The sequence below is a fragment of the Chelonia mydas genome, chromosome 13 (genome assembly GCF_015237465.2).
Source record: "Chelonia mydas isolate rCheMyd1 chromosome 13, rCheMyd1.pri.v2, whole genome shotgun sequence".
NCBI classification, from domain to species: domain Eukaryota; kingdom Metazoa; phylum Chordata; order Testudines; family Cheloniidae; genus Chelonia; species Chelonia mydas.
In genome coordinates, this window is record NC_051253.2 from 1,499,676 (window position 1) to 1,515,011 (window position 15,336).

The 15,336-nt window shown below is 55.8% G+C and overlaps 1 protein-coding gene across 3 annotated transcripts in view; it reads left to right on the forward strand.

Moving 5' to 3' along the window:
* VSTM2L (V-set and transmembrane domain containing 2 like) overlaps window positions 1–15,336 on the forward strand; it is a 43,913-nt gene that overhangs the window by 16,914 nt on the left and 11,663 nt on the right. For all 3 annotated transcript variants that reach the window (XM_043527439.1, XM_037877171.2, XM_043527438.1), the window contains exon 2: window positions 13,539–13,708. In XM_043527439.1, the coding sequence (XP_043383374.1) occupies window positions 13,539–13,708 (170 nt within the window). The remainder of the gene's footprint in view (window positions 1–13,538; window positions 13,709–15,336) is intronic.

The window sequence follows — 15,336 nt, forward strand, 5'->3', positions numbered from 1 at the left end:
GGGGCAGTGTGCTGGGCACTTCCAGATCTTGTCAGGGAAGGGCTTATGGCTCAGCATTTCTGGAGCGCTTTGCAATGTCCATGCACCATCCTCACCCATCTGGCCCTCCGGGCTCCCCAGGGAAAGCAGCCTTCCCCTCTCTGCCCTGGGGAGAGCAGGGGTAAGGACCTGCTGCTGTTTGTGACCCTCCTTATGAATGGGGCTACTCACAAGAGGAAGAGCCTTGCCCCAGGCTGCAGTGGGAGCTGGGATTAAAGCACTGAGGTTCTGGCTCCCACCACAAGCCAAACCTGCGGACACACAACACCACAAGTCAAACATACAAACCATGGCCAGCAACTCCATCGGCTGTAAGGAACAGCACAAGAGCGGCCACAGAGGGTCAGCGCAAAGGCCCATCTGGCCCAGTATCCTGGCTGCTGACCGCGGCCAGGGCCAGGTGCCCCAGAGGGAAGGAACAGAGCAGGGAATCACCAAGTGATCCATCCCCTGTCGCCCATTCCCAGCTCCTGGCAGTCACAGCACCCGGAGCGTAACAGCCAGTTCTCCTTGTTGGTGACCGGCCACTAGTGGGAGACCGTCGCACCGGCGAAGCTCGTGCGTTACACTTAGTCCACAGCTCTGCAGCCTCATGCCGGGAGAGGAGCATTGGCCTGCATGGGCATCCCACTGAACGTTTCCTTTTCTGCTCTGCCCTGGGCACAGGAGTCGGAGTCTGAGAAGGCAGGATCCTGCCATGTCTGTTCTGGGAAAACCGGCTTGGGCTGGAGTGAGAGCTCTGAGCAGCTACAGAGTATATGTGGGAGGAAACCAGGGAACTGTCGGTCTCAAGCTATCCGTAGTTTTTAAGCCGAGGCGTCCAGCCCTTGTCTCCGCCTCTGGCCTGTCACGAGTGGCAGCAGGTTGGGAGCGTACATCCGCACATGCCATTCGTTACACTGCAGATGATTGCAGCTCCAGTTTCGTAATGAATTGGCTTCCCCCGTGTTCTCGCTCAGTGGACACTTGTGCGATCCGTTTTCACCAGGCCAAATAGTCCTGGAAAGTGAATTTCATGCACAGGCTTTTGTGGAAACTGAATTTTAGATTCACATGCACAAGTATTTGCAACAGGATTGCAGCAGAAAAACAGCAATGCCAAGTGCTTGAACATTTATCTAGCCGAGGAACTGCCCCCGAGCACGACTAGCCAGCATGGCCTGAGCAGGGAATATCCCAGATACACGGGGACCTGCCTGGGAAAGACCAAAGTTCCCAGCCAGTTTTAATGGATGAATCGGTGAATTTCTGACCTGCTTCTAGACCTGAGCAGAACGAGAAGCGCCTTTCCCTTGCTGGCCACCGCGATCTGCCGCTTTGAGAATGTGGCGGCTTCCCCCAGCCCTCGTGTAGGAATGGCACAGGGAGGTCTCTGCTGAGCAGCCCTGGGCTGGGCTGTTGATCCCAGAGGCAGGAAGCAAAGGCCTCGGGGGCTTTTCTATGAAGTGCTCCCACTTTTCTCTCTCCCGCGCCGTGCACTGTGTTTTCGGAGTGCTGGTGGCACAGCAGGTTCAGCGGAGCCGGAAAGGGCTGTCGGAGAAAGAAGAGTCCGCGCTGCATTGCTATAAAAGGCCTCGCAGTATTGCTATAAAAGGCCCCTGCAGTCATCCTTATCGTCGCCTCCGAAGGCTGCGCCACTATCAATCTTTCCTAGGATTTCCCTCCAGGGGGACCCCAAACTGTTTATCACTTGCCTGGACCATTCTCCAGCTCATTGCCAGGGGCCAACTTCGCTGAAACCGACACTGATCAGAGGCAGTAACATCATAACCCTCATTAAAGCAATTCTTTATTTTACCTCTGATAGCAGCTGTGTGATGTGATGTTCCTGCCCTTTGCTTCCTCGTCTACCACTTCGTGTAACTGGAACACTCCATGTGGGTCTTTTGGGTTAGTTTACGTGTGTGTGTGTGTGTGTGAGAAGAATGCTGCAAATCCATATTCACACATGTTTGACTTTAAGGAGTTTGAGCTTGTGCCCTGGTCTGTTTCATGTTCCATGAACGTTTGAGCATCTAGCTTTTCATCTGGGGACCAGCTCTGTGCCTTTCAGTGCAGACCCCTCCGCTCCCATGGGAACCAGTGCCTTTGCACATGAATATAGGGAGTCACGAGCCACACTTTGGGTTGGAAGTGCTTGCACAATCAGTAGCAACACCGTGTAATTTAAGTGACCAGTCATCCTGCAGATATCAGTCAGTTTATGACAGTCCGCGGGCAGAAATATGTCTGAAGAAATTGCTGGAACAACCGAACCAGCCAGGAGATGCCTGCTCCCTAACAGGAGAGAGGGCTGAGTTTGTGAAATCGGTCTGTTGCTTCCTGTGAATAGTCAACCCTAATCCAAAAGGAGTACTAGTGGCACCTTAGAGACTAACCAATTTATTTGATGCATCCGATGAAGTGAGCTGTAGCTCACGAAAGCTTGTGCTCAAATAAATTGGTTAGTCTCTAAGGTGCCACAAGTCCTCCTTTCCTTTTTGCAAATACAGACTAACACGGCTGCTACTCTGAAACCCTAATCCAGTGTCCTTGTGGTGTTCTGTATTTCCCATTGTGTTTCCGAGACACCCGTCCCCTCCGCCCAATACCAGACCCACAGATACAGAGGCAAGACCTGCGTGTGCATGCATGTGTGTGTGTGAGCGTGTCCATCCCAGCATCTCTCTGTGCGGTACCGACGTGGTCCATCTCCATAGACCTGGGCCTGTGGATGAAGCTCATGTACACACTCTGAATTAGAAAAGCAGAATCCCTCCTTGTCTGCGTCTGGCAGCCCCCAGCCATGTACAAACACTGCCAGCAGCGGGCGGCTCATCCACCGCTGGCAGGGTGGGCTGGAGCCCTCCCCAGGCACAGGGCCTGCAAGGGCACCTCTGTAGCCCAAGGGGCCGTGGCTTCCGTTATAGAAAGCTCTATTTAGCATCTGCCAATATTGCCGAAAGGTTAAATAGCAACTAACAGTGAAAAAGGCTCCAGTGAAACGTTCCTCTGGAAGGCAGGGATTGCACCCTCTGACTGACCCTGACCCCAAGCCCCCCTTGATTTATTGGGGGCAGCATGGGACCCTTGAATAGGTGGGTCGTTTGGACCCAGTCTATTTTTATTTCTTTTGTTCCCACCAAGAACGGCCCCCCCAAATACCCAGCTAACCAAGGGGGACTTTGACCTACTGAGAACCATCTCCAGTTTATACCACCGTCAGCAGAAAGCCCTTACAGAACATGGTGTCTGCATCCCAACTGCGTGCATTCGGTCTTGCAACACCGCTGCAGCCCCCTTCTGCTGCAGACTTCCTGGCTTTATCCTTTAGCCAGCTGGGCTTGATCAGCCACTTTCTGAAATGCTATTCTCTGCTGGTTGTACCTACTGGGGATTGCAGTTCCACACCCTCTGCCCGCACTGGTTCCCAGGGAGGGTGGCTAGATAAAATATCACCTACAGTATCTCTCTGTTTCCTCTGTCACTGAGCCTTCATCCCGAATTTCTCTCTCTGTCCATCACCTTATCACTAATCTAACACCCATGCTATTGCGCTGCCTTCCTTTCACTCACAGACACAGTGTCTCGCTGTCTATCTATCAGCCAGACTAGCGCGCTCCATCAATCTCAAACTGAGAAGTCCTGATGTGCTGGGAGTTGGGTGGAGCGTCACTCCCCAGTGCTCTGCAAAGGGAAGAGCAGAGAAGCCCAGGGCAGAAAGACTGCATCCAGCCCACGCCTTTGCATCTCGTCTCTGATGCCAGTTTCTTTGCAGTGCATTATGGGTAGTTGGGACGGGATACTTGGGGTGCTCTGGTTGGGTCTGCGTGAAAGATGATTATCTCTAGCTGTTAGCAGTGTTTAGACTCAGACTTTGCTTTTAAATGTAATTTGACAAATGGCCCTTTTCAAATAAATGTGAATTTCTCATTTCTGGAGTCCCCTTTGTGTTGGGCCTGGGCTCCTGCTCTTCTGAAATAGCGCCAGTTCTAGCAAAAACCAATTCCAGAAAGAAGGCAACATGATTTCCAGCCCGGCTGGTCTCTTGTGGAGTTTGTAATGAAATGTGAGAATTAGTGCAGTTAGTCAAGGCCTTATGAGCAGTTTAGATTTTTAGCTGCTAGCCATTTCCCTGAGCCGTCTGCGCAATCCCACAGAATTTAAAGGGACCTCCGGTGATTCTTTCTTTGCTTCCTTTGTTCCTGCACCAGTGACATTAGAGATGCCAGCAGAGTTCTGCGGCGGGTATTTGGTGAATGACTTGCTGTTGCAATGCCAATGCGGGGAGGGCACTTTACTCGGCATGCCCAGGAAATATGGCAGCTATTTTATACTTTTCGAAAAGGACGGCTAGTGCGCTAGGTCCAGGCTTTCCGAGTACTGCCCGTGCAAACAATGCACGCACAGCTTTGCACACGCCGTGACGGTGACTGAGCACACACACGTGATGATCGTGTGAGCAAACGGTGAAGTGCAGTTGTTCATGTATTTACTGTACTTACCACGTTACCCGCCCGTGGAAAGGAGCTGCATGCCCGCAAGTCAGAGTGCAACGTAAGTCACCTCACGGGGGTCTGGGTGTGACCAGCAGCTGCGAGCTGGCCAGAGTGCCCGACGCTAGGAAGTGAGGCTCTGCCATCCCCTGCAGGGACACTGCCCGGCTGCGACGTTCAGCCCTGTGACCCGGGACACACTGCGCTTTCCCCAGACATTAGGCCACATCCAGCTTTTGTGACCATATTAATCTTCCTGGCAACGGGTTATGATCTAATGAGCAGACAGTGCCCGTGGAGCCAGATCGACAATGAAATGGACGGGCCGTCTCTGCCACTGAGAGAGGAGATGGGGGCACGAGACAAAACCCTCAGTTCGGAGGTGGGGGTGGGAATGGAGGAGATGAGCACGGAGGAGAGTGAGACGGGGCAGAAACAGGGAGTGGGAAAGGTGGGAGCCAGGATTAATGAGAGGCTGAGAGAGGTGGTGGGGGTGAGACAAAGGGAGACTGGACTGGCCAGATGTGGGGGTGGGAGGAAGCCGGGGGGAAAGGAGCAGAGAATGAAGTGCTGGGGCGTTGGGGCAAGCAGGGCTGCAGTGGGGGGAGGGGGAGGAACTCCCCTATTCTTTCCCTGTCAGCGATTATTTACTGCCCGTTTCACTCTTTGTTGCCTTTTGATGGACGATTTCCAGCTGGCCGGTCACTCCAGTTTAGCCTCCCCTCCTCCCTGGCCCTGTGGCTTGGGGCCCAGCTGCAGCCAGCAATGTGGGGGTGGTAGCCAGTGGCCAGGGGAAGGTTTTAAAGGAGCCGTTGCAGTTGTTCAGACCAGCGGTGCTGCGAGCATGTCCCGTTAGCCGGGAGGGACAGTCGGGGAGCTGCTGGGCTGAGAGCAGAGGGCCTGTCCATGCTGTCCGTTGGACGAGCGAGGCTGGAGTGGGTGTAGCAGACGCACACTCAGCTGCAGCCGCATCGGGCGTCGCACGGCGTTCAGCAGCCCCGTGAGAGCAGCAGGTCTCTGTCTGCGTGTCGCAAACGCTTGGCCCGGGTCAGGCTGCTCCCCACCCCCCAACAAGCAGGGCCCCCCGGCTCCGGCTGTGGGTGGGTGTCACAGGGCTCACTCACTGCTGCAGCCCCCCCTCCTGGCTGCGTCTGGGGAATGGGCGCTGCTCTGGTCCGGCCCCCCCTTCCATCGCTGGCTTGCCCCGGACCCTCTCTCTGCAACTCGGGGTGCTCTCTCCCGCGTCATGTCCCAGCCCTCCCGCTACGTCACTGTACAGTGCCCCCTTCCGGGCTATCTCAGTCCCTCCCGACCAGCTGTCCAGTTGGCATCTCCCACAATCCGGTGCCACTTCTGAGGGCTGGCAGGGGAACCCAGGCCTGCCTGCTACTCTGGTATCAGCCCAGAGACCCCATCAGCAGCCAGGTTCTGTGCAATCTCCACTCACGCTGCCGTTTCCCTGGGCTGCTTCCTACTCTGCCCCCCACAGGCTTTCTTCTCCCCGTGCTGGGCAAACCCTTGCCCCAGGGCCAGGATCCCAGCACGTCTCTTGCTGCCGGGCTTCCTCCTTTTCCCTCTCTAAGCCCAGAGAGTGACCACCGGCTTCCACACTGCAGCCCCTTTCTGCTGCAGGCTTCCTGGCTTTATCCTTTAGCCAGCTGGGCTTGATCAGCCACTCGTCATCGTCAGTCAAGCCAGACGCTCCGCCGGATCTGGTTAATTGGCCCTACCCGCACCACCATGACCCCTTCAGGGCCGGGGTGGGGGGAACGTCCATCCCCGTAGGGCTTCCTGCTGAGGGGAACGTTCACGGCCTTGCTGCCCAGCTTGGAGGAGCCGCTGCGGCCATGTTGGATTTGGGAGCAGTCGAGGGGCCAGCGTGGCCCAGCCGCACCCTCCGTGACCCCTGAGCACTGCAAGGCACCCATCATCGGGGGCTGTGGGGGTGCGGTGGGGTGTCTGCATGGCCACCCTCTGCCGGGGTTACGCCGGGTCATTTCACTGGGGGCGTCACACGGACCTGGAAGGTGCATGGTGCTGAATTAGTGCATCCCTTGGCCGGTGCCGTCTACTCAGGTGGCGTCGGGCCTGGTCCCACTCTAACCCCCCCGCCCCCGGCCCCAGCTAACTATGGCATTGGTGGGGGAGGGGCTGCATGGCTTTCAGCTCGTGGACTTCGCTCACGGGTAGCACCAAAAGCTGGAGTGGCGACGGGGCCGGTGGGGCTGAGAGTTACAATGATCAAAGCCCATCACGGGGCAAGCGCAGGGTTGAGGTGGCTGTTCTGGGGAAGTGTCCTATGGAATGTCCCCATCACCATCACGTGGTTTGGGGACGGACTGGTGCCAGATCACTGGCTTTCCCGGGCACCAAACCAGCCCTCTGTGCTGCAGCGACCAGTTATTGTATTGGCCTCAGCTTGCCTGAAAGCTGAGGAGGTCACAACCCGTGTTGAGCCTGGCCCAGGACAGGTTTGTAACAATCCCAGCACCCTGCTGACAGCCCGTGTTGCCTCGTTCGGATGGCAGCGTGCTTGCTGCTGATTGAGAACCAGCTGCTGGTCTTGGCGGGACCTCAAAGGGGAGCAGAAGGTCAGCTTTGCCGAGGGCTGCTCTCAGCCAGGCGGTGAGCATCTTGCTGGAGCAGATATAACTGTCGCCTTTCCTTTCCTGGTACGTTTCAAGCGTGCCGGCCGTGCGTGCCAGCACTCCTCCAGATGGCGGGGGCCCCTCTCAGCAAGATCCTCTTTGGTGTTTGCTTCTCCAGCCTGCTCTTTGTTGTCACAGAGGGACCCAGGATTAGAGGCAAATACAAATCCATTCTCAACGCCTGGGCGTCTTGGCAGCAGAGGCCCTGCACGTGTTGTAGCCTGTACTCGCCGCGCCTTCCAGGTGCCTTTCTCGCAGGCTCATGTTAATAAGCCGCTTTACGGTCTTAAGCTTCTGTTACACCGATTTTGTAACAGACACAGTAATGAGGATCAGATTATTTCCTCTTTGTCCTCCTCCTCTCACCACTGCAGGCACCATCAGCTCCCAAAGCTGAGACCAAGTCCTGTGAGCCAACCTGCCACTCCTGGGAATCTCTGTGCTCCATTTTACATGGTGGGGCGTCTGCGGCAGGCGGGGCCTCGCTGGGAAATAGCAACATCTGCATCGGGCTGAAATGGTCCCCAAGGCCAGCCCAAAGTGCGGCTCCCCCCTGCCCTTCATAGCTGTCGTCTACGTGTAGCTCCAGGGAGCAGGCTCCCTCCAGTGGCCAAAGCTGCCCCCAGCGGTTAAAGCAGCCGTCCTCACCTAGCAGAATCCAGCGTGTCCGCTCCACCTAGAAGAGTCATTTGCACCTGCTAGTCCTGTCACCCCGAGAATGTCTCGCTTATGCATTGGCTGGGGGCCTGTGGAGGGGGGCTGGTTGTGATTCAGTTGGGCATCATGGGGTTAACTGCCCTACCCAGGGGTAATGCAGCCTCCTGGGCTTGTTGCCCCGCCCCCCTCCCCCTTAGTGTTACTCAGGCTGTCTTGAAAGAGACTTGCTCCCCCACTGAGCTTGTCTCCCTGTAGCCATTCACCAGGCCCTCCTACAGGGCTGACTTGATGGGGACGGTGATGCTGCAAGGATGAGGAACTCCGGGAGATCTCACAGGGGAGAGATCCCGCTAGAGCAAATCTTTGATCTGCAGGACCTGCCGGTGCTGTCGGCAGAGCTGGCAAACGGAGGACGTCTGCCTTCTGGTCAGCACCGGGCTGGGCGTGCTGCTGGTACCAGAGTCAAGGAAGAGGCTTGATTGTAGAGGCTGCTCCAGCCAAGGCTCGGTCAGATCTCCTTAGTGACTAATGATGGGGAGGGGGAGGCACCTATGCGGGGGGCAGGGGCCTGCATTCCCACCAGTCCAAGCCTCTGGGGCCTGCAGCATAGTCTGGAACAGACTTTCTCATGAGATCTCCAGTGGAGCCACCAAGCTCAGAGTCAGCCCTGGATCCAAATCTGAATTAACCCCAGTTTTGCAGATGGCTGGCTTGAGGGAGGGAGGATGGCCCAGCGGTTAGAGGACTTGGGAAACCTAGGTTCAATTCTCTGCTCTGTCCAGACTTCCGGAGGGATGTTGGGCCAGCCGCTTAGCCTCCCTGTGACTCATTCCCCACCTGCACGGAGGGAGTACCTCTGCCCTGCCTCGCGGCGGCTCGGCGGATAAATACGTAACAGACTGAGGCCCTCAGCTGCGTCCGTGGCCCCAGCTGCAGTATCTAAGGCAGTGAGTATGGAAGCCCCATTGCAGAGAGTGCCCTGAACTGTGGTGTCTTGATGCAGCTCTAGATCCTAGCTACACCTGAATTCAGGAAGGGGAGGCGCCGACGTTCTAGATCTCTGCTTCGTGGTACTGCTGGAGGGAACCCGGAAGGGAACGAACATAGAGGCCAGATGAGGGTCTTGGTCACACCACTGTAAATCTGCCCTGTAACCCTAGTAGAGTCAACAGAGAGTGACAGCAGCGCGTTGGGGACCATGTTCTGTCTCACTGCAGAAGGGCCTGGTCCCGTCTCGTCTTGGCATCCTCTGCAGTGCTGGGGAGGCTTCAGAGAAGGCAGTTGTTAGGGAACTGCCCTTGTCTCTGTACGGGGCGTCTCAGGGAGTCTGAATTTTCGTTCTCGGTTCCATGTGGTGTTGTGCGCGGGGGCTTTCACGGCCACTTTCCTTTCGGAGACACAGTCGCAACAGCGTCAGACCTCCAAGAGATGGAGCAGCGGCCCCTAGAAGCTCTCCTAAAGGCTGGTGTCGCCTCCAGCCGGGATATCTCCTCCTCCAGGTTCCAGGTGGAGCTGAAGAGGAGGCAGAGGGAGCCCAAGGGAGCGGCTGCGTGTTTCCCACGGGTGAGAAGTTGGTTCCATGGGGGTGGACGTCCTATTGACCGCAGAGGAGGGGAACGGTTCAGTGCAGGCAGCTCTGGTTTTGGTTCGGATGCCCTTTGAGAAGGCCGAGCCCTGAGGTTAATTAATACGCACACTTCCCAGTTAAAACCGGAAAGAAAGAAGATGTTTGATTCAATCAAACCTTTTCTCTGCTCATCTGCCAAATTCTAGTCTGTGGGAGCTGATTTTAATTGTGTCCCAAGTAATTTAGACATGGGCTTGAGCCCTCAGGCTACCCAGCACAATCTACACCCCTTAAACTCTATAATTAAAGCAGATTCCCTTGGAGGATGTAGGTTAGATCGCACTCCCCAGGGCGCTTGGGCAATACGTGTCCTGGGTGGACAGGTGAAAAGCAGCTGGGGAGGTGCGTTTTGTGATGAAAGGCGCAGCCCTGAGGTTTCTTGCCTGGATTCCACTGGGGATAATTCAGCCTCAACATTCCCCTCCAGGGTCACTAATTCTGTGTGCACAGGGGAACTGGGGCATGGGTAGTGCTAGGTGAGGATGGGGCCGTGGTCAGAAAGCAGGGTTCTGGACAGCTGGGGGCAGGGTCAGCCGGCGTTATGACCGGCTCTCGTTGCTGTGTTGTGCAGTGTTTAGAACAAATAATGCAGATGCTGAAAACAAGCTGCTCAGCATTAATAAGAACTTACGTGGCAGTGAAATCAGGAGTCCCGGTAGGATGTACTCATTAAGGAAAGTGCTTCCCACTTACTTGATAGTCATTTACTTTTACATTGCATTGTTTAGTGTTGGGGGAACTGCAGTTCCCCGCCAGAGAGAGGCATAAATCGCAGCTTCTCCTGGGTATCACTGGGGCTCAGGGTGTGAGCCGGGGTCCGGCCCAGGGCTTTGTGCATGTGAAAAAGCAGGACTGTTCTTAATGTTTCCTCTGCATTCTGTAGGAGTGCCTCAGTTTCCCCCATGCATTTCTTAAGTCTCTAGGTGGTGGGATAAGGGGGTGTAATTGTTGCAGGGCAAAGGGCCACGGTACATAAATAGCCGACACTGTGTCTCCTGGCAACTGATGGCCTGGGCCCTTCCCCCCTGCAAGGTGAGAGCTAAAGGGTTGGAGAACAGAGGAATCCGGTGACCTCCTGGCCTGGGAAAGGGACAAAGCCCAGAGGAGGAGGGGCTGGAGGGGGAGTCAGTTTGGGGCTGGCTGGGGACGAGGAGTGAAGTGCAGACGGGGTTGTCTGGCTCACTGTCCCCCAAAATGGACCCCACTGAGGGGTCCTGTTCTCTGTGTCTACAAGTTCTGTGTTAGACCATGTTCCTGTCGTCTAATAAAACTTCTGTTTTACTGGCTGGCTGACAGTCCCGTCTGACTGCGGAGTTGGGGGGCAGGACTCTCTAGCTTCCCCAGGAGCCCCACCTGAGCGGACTCGCTGTGGGAAGCGCACGGAGGGGCAGAGGATGCTGAAGACTCTGAGGTCAGACCCAGGAAGGTGGAAGCCGGGTGAGCTGTGTGTCCTGCAGACAGGCTGCTCACAGAAAGGAGACTTCCCCAGAGTCCTGCCTGGCTTCGTGGGGAGCATTTCCACAGCATCGCCTGGGGACTCTGTGACACCCGCCTGGGCGGACTGGCTGTGGGAAGCGCATGGAAGGGCAGAGGATGCTGAATGCTCCAAGGTCAGACCCAGGAAGGTGGAAGCCGGGTGAGCTGTGTGTCCTGGAGACAGGCTGCTCCCAGAGAGGAGGTTCCCCCATAGTCCTGGCTGGCTCCATAGGGAGCAGTTCCCGAGCGTCGCCGAGCAATGCTGAGGCTCTAAAGCAAGCTGGTGCCCTCTGTCCTTGGAGTGGGTGCTCCAGGCCTGGTGAGCCCTCGCTGCCACGGCCAGAACTTGTTCAAGCCCCTGGTGGACAGTTTCCACCTCGCCAAACCCGGGCTCTTTGCTGTCGAGAGATTGAAGACTGGGATAGCAGGGCTTCTGCTCCCAGGACTGAGGTGCAGGGCAACACAGCTTGGGGACCCCCTGCCTGGGCTGCGACAGCAGAGGTTGTGCAAGTCGGAGGAGAGCAGCATTGGCAAGGCCCTCTGCCATGGCCAGGACTGGAAGGGCAGGAATGCTGGGGCTGGGATTTGGGGCACTGAGGGCCATATAGGTGGGGCTGTGGGCGAGGATTAAAGCACACCGTCAGAGCAGTGGGAGGAGTTTGCACCATACGCTGGCTGCCGGTGGCCCTTGGACCCCGTGAGCAGGAAATTGACACACAAGCTGCAGACAGAGAAATCCATCGGTTGTACTTTTTGCTGATGTTGGAACTGGAGGGCGAGATCCTGATTAGGCCATAATCTGAGAACGTTAGCGTCATTGTTGTTTAATTGTTTCATGGTAATGGCCCCAGCACTGATGTTGCAGGAGCAAGAAGCGCAGCCCTTGGCTGTGTGTCGTGGAGTAGCTGGAACCAGGAGACGGGGGCCATTCATCCTTTTTATGCAGCCAGCTTGAATCAAGAGAGCGCTTTCACGCAGACCTGTAATTCGCACTTATTTCCAGTGCTTGGATGTTATGGAATCCCTGGGATCCCTTCCTGCGCTGACTGAAGCCTTTGTAATTCTTTGTGTCTGGGGTCCCTTAGTTGAATGGGTGGCCTGGGAGGAGCACCGCAAGGAATTCAGCAAGGAGACGGGGATGCCTGTTAAGCCCCTTATGCAATGTATTTTCCTGAGCTCCCCTGCTAAAATGGATTAAAGGAAAGCGATAAGTCTACGGGATTTCCATGCGTCCAGAGGGACGGAGAGATAGCAAAGGTATTAACTTTTCTGTCTGGGCTGATAATAATTCAGTTTTCAGCCTGGATCAGAACTCTGCAAGAAACCCACGGGGAAGCGGCACACGCAGTTCTAAAGAAATCAGCTCCCGAGCATGAATCGCAGAGGCAGGAAAAGCCATTGGGGCAGGAGTTGGAGGATTTGAGGGGCAGCTCTGGGGATCTTGGTGGCTGGAAAGTCAGCACAGAGCAGGGTGGAATGAGCTGGTTCTGATAAAGTAGCTGCCCGCGTTTCACCCAAATGAAACACTCCTGGGAGGGAAGTTACCTGTTCAGTGTGGAAGCGTGGGGGCTTCCAAACTCTGGAAGGCTTTGAGTTTTCAGGTGCTAAACCCTCAGCCCCGGGGAGTCTAACCAAAGAGGGTGGGGACGGGGTGGAATCTCCTGACAGGATAGAAGCTGTCGGTCGGATATGTCATTGATTGTGACAATAGCATTTCCGGAATGACCTGCCCATTGCAGACACTTGACAGGGGAACAATACTCTCCAGAGACGAGGAAAAGAATTCTAATGACACCTCTGAACAATATTTGTTTTGCGAGAGAAAAGCAAACCATATGGCGTGTGGGAGACTGTTTGGGGCAGCATTAAATGAGGATTTGTTTTTCATTTATACTTCGATTTAGGCAGCGCTGGGATTGTGTTGGATTTACTAGGCAGAGATCCCGTAACATAGACATCTTGCATGTCCTGGAACGGGAAGCACCCGGGAACAGTCGGCTTGGGAGAGCAGGATCCGAAAGGCCCCTTCGCTCTCCTGTGCATGCTGCTGGGTCTTTCTCAGGCCGGATATTTCTTCTTTTAAAAAGCCCATGGGTCTGGTGCTGATCGCACGGGCAGGAGTCTGGGGAAAGCGCAGGGGAGCCAGTGAAGGTTTTCAGGTGTAGAACTGGCGAATGTGAGAGGTGAACCAGGCCCAGCAGACATCTTTGACTTGAATGACCCTGTTTGTACGGAAAGGATCGTTCCCAGGATGGGATACGCTGGGGCAGACTCTCCGCACAGAAGCTGGTCTCTTTCGGTCCCTGGGCTAGGGCTAAGCCGTGTAGCCCAGAGTTAAATGAACACGGAGGCTGCACAAGGCAGATGGCTTCGGCTTGGGCTGACGCCCACTGGTGCAGAAAAGCCTCAGTGGGTCTGAAGGTGGCGGCCAGTCTCCGTTCCTCAGCCCCGGGGGATGGGATCTTTCCAGTGAATACCTTCTGCTGACGGGCCTGGACGCAGGCTGTGCCGTGGCCAGCAGAGGCCGGGGGCTGTGGGAGGGGGTCTGGCCAGCTGAGGATGCGTGCCCTGCAGTCCCTAACGGGGGGCTGGCTCTCCCTTCTCTCTCCCCTGCAGCCCTGTTCACAGAGACCCCGCACGACATGACGGCCCACGCCGGGGAGGACGTGGAGATGGCCTGCTCCTTCCGAGGCAGCGGCTCCCCCTCCTACTCGCTCGAGATCCAGTGGTGGTACGTTCGCAATCACCGGGACTGGACAGACAAACAGACGTGGGCTTCAAACCAGGTAACCCCCCCACCCCCGGCGCTTGGCTTCTCTGCCTCGGAATTAGTCCCTGAGATCTGTTGGCATTTGCCTTTGGCAAACCAGACCTGCCCTCCCGCAAGGCCAGGGGCTGGTGGTGGGGTCCTGCTCACGGGCACTCCCCTGCCACCAGCCTCCTGCCCCTCCCGTTGCTCCTGCCGCTGCTGCCGGCAGCCAGGCAGTGTTCCCGGTCAGCTGGCATCTCTGGGATGAGCCATTTTATTATTGTTTGCCCAGGGTGTGTGTGTCTCCAGCAGGCTGAATACAGAGACTTTATCCCAGTGAGCCCCCCGCCCCTGGAGCTAAGGGAACTTCCCCCTCCGTGGTGCTGAGCTGCTTGGAGGAGGAGCCAGAGCCACGGGGAGTTGTAGGAGCCCAGCACCTTGTAGGATTGGGCCCTTTCCTTCTTTATTCAGCTCCTCTTTCCCTGCTCTCCCATCTCCTTCCCCAGAACCCGAGTCTCGCGGTGGAGTCTGTTTCCCCTTCCCTCCCGAGACGGGAGGAAGGATTCTGGCCGCGGGTCCCTGCCCCGCCATCAGGGATCACACCAGGATGATGCAAGCAGGGAAGGTCACTTCCCAGGGTCCTGCAGGCCAACGCCCTGCACCTTGGCTGGGCTGGAGCAGCCGGAGGGTGCGTGGCCTCCCCATGGTGTGTCTCTTTCCCCAGTTACCTCTCACACCAGCTGGCCGATCCTGCTGGGGTTTGATAGTATCGCAAATGGCTTTGTCTCTGTGCGCCTGTGTTCTCCCCTGCCTCATGCACTGTCCATCCCCCCACCGCCTGCTCCCCCTTTGTGCTGTATATCAGTCCTGGCAAACAGCTGTCTCTTTATTTCTCTTTCTGTTCACACAGAGATAAGGGCCAAATAATGGAAAGGCAGCTTTAGGTATTTTAATGAGGCTGTATTCTTGTGTCTTTGGCAGTCCACTGCTACCGGTATTACCATAAATTGAGAGAAGTGTCAGAGAAATGCTATCACTCGACAGCATTGCTATAGAATGGGCGGGGGTGGGAGATTGTGACTCTCAGGAGTTTGCAGCAGGGCATGGAGGCTTCCAGGGAGGAAGCTGTATGCCATGCCGCAGAGCTCGGACACCTGGGTCCCAAACACTAGGGGAGCAGACGGAGAGGACCCATTGCGCTTGAGGATGCTGCTGCACAGCTTAGTAGAAAGAACAGGAGGACTTGTGGCACCTTAGAGACTAACACATTTATCTGAGCATGAGCTTTCGTGAGCTACAGCTCGCTTCATCGGATGCATTCAGTGGAAAATACAGTGAGGAGATTTATATACACAGAGAACATGAAACAATGGGTGTGACCCTCCACACTGTAACCAGAGTGATCAGGTACGGTGAGCTATTACCAGCAGGAGAGCGGCGGGAAAACCTTTTGTAGTGATGATCAAGGTGGGCCATTTCCAGCAGTTGACAAGAACGTCTGAGGAACAGCCAGGGTGGGAGGGGGGAGGAATAAACATGGGGAAATAGTTTTACTTTGTGTAATGACCCATCCACTCCCAGTCTTTATTCAAGCCTAAGTTAATTGTATCCAGTTTGCAAATTAATTCCAATTCAGCAGTCTCTCGCTGGAGTCTGTTTCTGAAG